Source organism: Falco cherrug, chromosome 5, assembly GCF_023634085.1.
Source record: "Falco cherrug isolate bFalChe1 chromosome 5, bFalChe1.pri, whole genome shotgun sequence".
Lineage (NCBI taxonomy): Eukaryota > Metazoa > Chordata > Aves > Falconiformes > Falconidae > Falco > Falco cherrug.
Genome location: NC_073701.1, coordinates 606,299 through 611,873, shown reverse-complemented (window position 1 = coordinate 611,873; position 5,575 = coordinate 606,299). Strand labels below are relative to the sequence as shown.

The window sequence follows — 5,575 nt, the reverse complement described above, 5'->3', positions numbered from 1 at the left end:
AATAATTTTTTCCATCTCCTTCCCATTCCTTCTCTTTGCTCTTGATGACATTGGAAAATTTCATGCAATTTTGCAGCTTCTTTCATTACTTAAATATTTCTGGGATTTTGATGTGAGTAGAAGTCTTCAAGGAATCTCTGCCTTTATTCCTGGTTTACAGTAAAGTGTAGAAAGAGTTGGAATTATTCGTCGTAGTAAATATTACATTATGTGATGAACACATGAGCAATGAGCACTATATGTAGTTTATTATTATATGGCTCTCTATGACCTTAACTGTTCTAGATCTTTACAACTTTAACAGCTTTGCATCACTCCACATTCCTAGGAACTTCCCATTCTTCCTGTGACAAGCAAGATCTTGTTCTATCCGAGTCTAAGGTATTAACTTTGTATTTTCTTTAAAAAATTGTTATACAGAATACGCTGCCATGGATGTCTTTGGGTTTGAGTCTGGAAGTTTGTTTGCTTTAACTCTGATGCCATAGGGCTGAGCCAGGCATAAAGATGCAAGCAGCCAAAATGTCAACTCTAATTTTGGAATCCTCATGTCTAATTACCTAGAAACCCTGTTTCCATATGAACTCTGAGGCAGACGCATTGGGGGGAAGGGAGGAGCTAGTCAGCAAACACCTCCAGTTCATGGGAATTGGAGTCAGGTTGTAAAGCAGAAGCTCCAGCACTGCCTGGATGTCCTTATACATCCTGGCACAGGTGCAGGGAACTGCAGTGTTGGTGTGAACAGGGAATGAAGCACCAGAAGGAGCAGCAGCAGAACGTATGCATGACCTAGGTGTTGATGGCCATCAAGATCCCAACACATCCACCTGCAGCTGCTTAGGATGCTCAGATCAGGAGGGAGAGTCCAAAGATGACTCTTAAAAGCAGGGCAGGATGGAGAGACTAATCAGCATCAACTCCTAAAGGGCACCTAATGCATATTCAAAACCTGCACATGGTCACCAACCTAAGAATGGCTCAGAAGAAGTCATGAAGACCCAAAGGCTGATATGCCTTGTCATCAATGTCATGGCAAAGAATCTTAAGCAGATCATGTGGGCACAAGGACCTTGGTGGTTGTGGGAATATGGGTCTGAGAGTGTGTTGAATGTGATTGAGTGAAAACAGTTTTGTTTTTAAATGAAATCACCTTCCTGCCCACACAACGAGCTTTACCACACTGGTTCTACAGCACTGCAACATGATTTCCTATATGGAACTGCTTGCTAGACATCAGGTCAAATTGAACTGGCTCCCTGCTGTTTCTCTCCCTGTAGATGCCATGTGGAGGCTGTATGGAGAGGGACAATAAGAGCACGGATGCAGCCATGGAGTTCCTCCTGCTCGGCTTCTCCGAGCTGCTCTGTCTGCGGGTCCTCCTCTTTCTTATTTTTCTCACTGTCCATTTGGTCACATTGGTGGGGAATGCGATGATCTTTGTGGCAGTGGTTATGGAGCCTTCCCATCCTCCCATGCTTTTTTTCCTCTGCCAGCTGTCCGTCATAGAGCTATGCTACACCTTAGTCATTGTCCCCAAGGCGCTTCTCAGCCTGATCGTGGGGGACAGCAGCACCATTTCTTTCATGGGCTGTGCCGTGCAGATGCACCTCTTTGTGGCGCTCGGTGGGGCCGAGTGCTTCCTCCTGGCAGCCATGTCATACGACCGTTATGTTGCCATCTGCCAGCCCCTGCACTATGTGGCGGTGATGAGCAAGGGGTTCTGCCTCAGGTTGGCTGTGACGTGCTGCCTGGTGGCCTTTGCTGTCGCCCTGGGGCTGACGCTGGCTGTGTTCTGCTTGCCTTTCTGCCAGTCACGTTGCATCAACCACTTCTTCTGCGATGTCCCTGCTGTGCTGCACCTGGTGTGCACACAGAGTTACGCCGCTGAGCTGCCGTTGCTGGCTGCCTTTGTGCTTTTCCTGCTGCTCCCCTTCCTCCTCATCCTCACCTCATATGTCTGCATTGCTGCTGCTTTGGTACATGTCACCTCCTCCATGGGAAGGGGAAAGGCCGTTTCCACCTGTGTTTCACACTTGGCCATCACCTTGCTACACTATGGATGTGCCACCTTCATGTACGTTCGCCCCAAGTCCAGTTACTCCCCAGCTCGAGATAAGACGGTGTCTCTGGTTTACACCAACTTTACTCCATTACTGTATCCCCTCATCTATAGCCTGAGGAACAAGGAAATCAGGGGAGTCCTCAGGAAAATGTTGAGGAAGAAGAAAAAAGCTCAGCTGAACTGGGATGATATCAGAGCTATGATGTGTGTGTGCGGTAAACTTCAGCAGAACGAATGAATCTATGTGTATTGGAAAAACAGCCCCATAACCATGGCAGGACCAGATTCTCCGTAGCCTTCTCTGCGGCAAATATCCAGGCAGGATTCAACAGCTTCAATACATTTATGACAAAAAGACATCTCTGCTTAAAAAAAACAACCACAAATGAGAAAAGATCTCTAACAAAACACTTTACCTAAAGGGAAATGCTTTAATGACTTGTGAGGATGAAGAGCTCTGATCACTTTGTGGTCTCGCTTCTGTGATCACACATCACATCATGCTTGTTTGCATTAATGGTCATGTCAGCACAATTGAAAGATCAACACAATTTTTTTTAAAGCTGCTGTATTGGTTTCATTATTTTTCTATCAAGATGACAGTAGAAACTGTAAGGTGGGAAGTCAATAAAAATTTCAGATTGGTAAGTTTATCAGCACAAAAAATCTGAAGAGGATTATTGGAAAGTTAGAAGAAGAAAGCCCATGCCTAGAAAGAAATGGAAATTAAGCTGTGGTCTTCTCTAAAATTAGCAGAAGGCTGCACTCCAGCATCCCATCACAAGGGGAAAGGCTGTGGTGTAAACTCATCTTTGCATTATCCTAGATAATGAAAATGAAATCACCATTGATTTGACAGGAGTATGACTTTCCTGCACCTGGGAAGACGGCAGGGAGCAATTTTTCCTTTTATAGGGAGATACTTTAGGTTTGGATTGTTCCTATGGCAACATAAAGGCTAAGATACTGGTCTTATCATGTGACTTCTATCAGGAAAGACGGGTTCATATAAATAAAGATGCCTGAGGAGTGTTGAAATCTATCATTGTGAGATTAATAATATCATTGACACAGCTACTGGCATTTCTTTAGCAAAACCAGGGAGAGTTAGAGCACACCTGGCCTGCAGCAGATGTAGGAGTCTGAGAGGTGCAAAGTGGCATTATTTTGTGTTTCCTACATGTAGGTAGAACAGGATGATTCTGACAAATTAGGGAAGATCAGTTTTGGACAGGAACAAGGGGGAAAGAAGCAAGTTCATTATTTTGCTTAATACTTCCCCCTGCCATGGCTCTAAAGCCCAGACAGACACTATGATTGAGAACTCGCCTCTTACATATCCAGCTGTTGAGAAAAAATCAAAAGGCTTGCTTCTTTTTCCTGTCTAATCCAAGGCAGTCCCAGCACCCCAGCTGCCCCCAGCTGCCCCTTGGCAGATTGAGAGCGCAGGGTGATACTTGCTTTCCCTGGGCCACAATCATTACTCATTGCGGTAAGTGGATTTGGCTAACATACAAAACTGGCGCTGTAACCAAGGGATTTATGCTGGAGCCATCTGACAAAGGAGAACTGTGGAATTTAAAACTCACATTAAAAGCTGTCTTCAAGCTGACAGTCTAGCCAGCCTAAAATATTAGCACGGCATATTGGATCTCATGTCAATGAATAACTAATTACTGCTGTCAGCAAAGGTTTATCTGCATCATTTAAAATTATCATCAAAGTTGTAGTAAACATTTTAATCACCTGCCAGGTCTCCAAAGAGGAGAAGGGGAGGGTCTCAGTAAAAGCACGTCACTTGCTAACAGAGAAGTGCTTTAGAAGGATGTTAGGGAAGTACTTTGAATCAACTATCATTAAGTAACTGTAAGGAGCATAGGACAAAACGGCAGCATCAATTCAAAACCCTGTCAAGTCAAACCAAGCTTGGAAGTTAGTCCTGCTGCAGGCATGGGCTGGCCTGCAGACCTCCAGAGGTCCCTGCTGAGGTGGGTAGGATGCTACAGCAGCGGTTTCTAGCCTGCCTCCTAGGAGGCACTGATACTTTCAGACACCTGGCAATAAAGCTAAGGAACAGAAAGGTACTGAGGTTTATAATACTGATCAAAACCTTGGTAGAGGCCTTCACCTGTTGGTGGCAGCTGTGGGCACAGGCTGGCAGAGCTGTGACTGTCACCCACCGTGAGCTGTGAGAGGGCAGCAGGATGCGTCCTCGGCTGGGGGTGTCCCTCACCAGCTGCTGAGCAGAGCAGCTCGGCACACCTCCCTTTGTCGCAGGGACACGGACGATGCCTCTGGGAAGGATGGCATGACTGACAGGGCAGCCAGGCTAGACTCCTGGCTCTTGAGACCTGAGATACCTCCGGGAAGCACCACAAGCAGTGGAGGCTTTCTGCAGACACTGTCTCCACCTGATGTCCTTGCAAGATGAACAGATTGAGGAGATATCCCAGAGCCCAAGACTATCCCCACCAGTATTCCCGCACCCAGTCACGGCACCCTCAGCCCCTTTGCTGTCCCCAGCTGTACTGAGTGCAGGGCTTTGCTCTACAGATCTGTAGAGAGGGCTCGAGAGTGGGAAGAGGGAAGCTTGAGGCAAGAGCGGCAGCGATGTGTAAGAGACATCGGAACCACTTTCTTTTTAAATGCTGTCATTCAATTGCCGGGAGCTGCCCGAGATCCGTTTTCCACCCACCTTTGCTAGTGGCAGTTCCAGTCCCGTTGACCCCGTAAGCTGTGTGCTGAGAGCTGGAGGGTGCTTAAGTGAAGTGAGACAGTGACATCCCTGATGGATGGATGGAGGAGCACAAGGAAAAAAAAAAGAATTTCTCAGTCCTTTTCAGAACTTCTCATGGAACAGCAGGATGCAGTCAGGCAGTGCAGAGTTAAACGAGTACAGCATATTCCACCTCCAGCCAAAGATGGGCAGGGCAAAGATCTTTCCATGGACATCATAACTGTTTGGTCTGGGTTTGGCCTCAGGACCCTCCAGTGTATGAGTACAGCTGGGTGCCTGCATTCCACAAGTGGTCCTGTCCTTTCTGGAAGAATGCCTACATCCCAAATTTGCAGAGGCCTGAGGTCTGGCAAACACAGGTGTCATAAAATTTTCCAATGAAACCACCTAAGACATCTCTTAAAATCCCTTCATGGTTTACACAGCCATAAAGACAGCATGTTCATCCCTGCAATGAGTTTTGTAAAGGCTGCACTGAGCAAGGTGCTGGATGAGGACACAGATCCTAGCAGTGGCTGAGCAGAGCACTGGAGCTCAACCTGTAAGGCCTGTAATGTCACGTCAGTTCCATCCATGTGCTCAAAAATGATGAGGGTTTGGAGGAAGAGACACTGAATAGCATTCAGGGTACTCAGGGTCCAGTACCTCAAATGGTACATGCCATTCGAAGCTGAATGAATCACTGAAGGAGACACTTCCAGGAGGTATCTTGAGTGCTACCTGCCAGTACCACTGATACTGGTAGCATACCAGAGAAATCTGCTTTTCAGTGTAGA

General features: G+C 46.6%; 1 protein-coding gene across 1 annotated transcript; it reads left to right on the top strand.

Annotated features, from left to right (window-relative positions):
* Positions 1-1,277: 1,277 nt before the first annotated feature.
* Positions 1,278-2,300, top strand: LOC102053915 (olfactory receptor 10AC1). Its single transcript, XM_005434345.3, has one exon. It carries the CDS (start codon positions 1,278-1,280, stop codon positions 2,298-2,300), a length of 1,023 nt encoding a protein of 340 aa, XP_005434402.3.
* Positions 2,301-5,575: the final 3,275 nt, after the last annotated feature.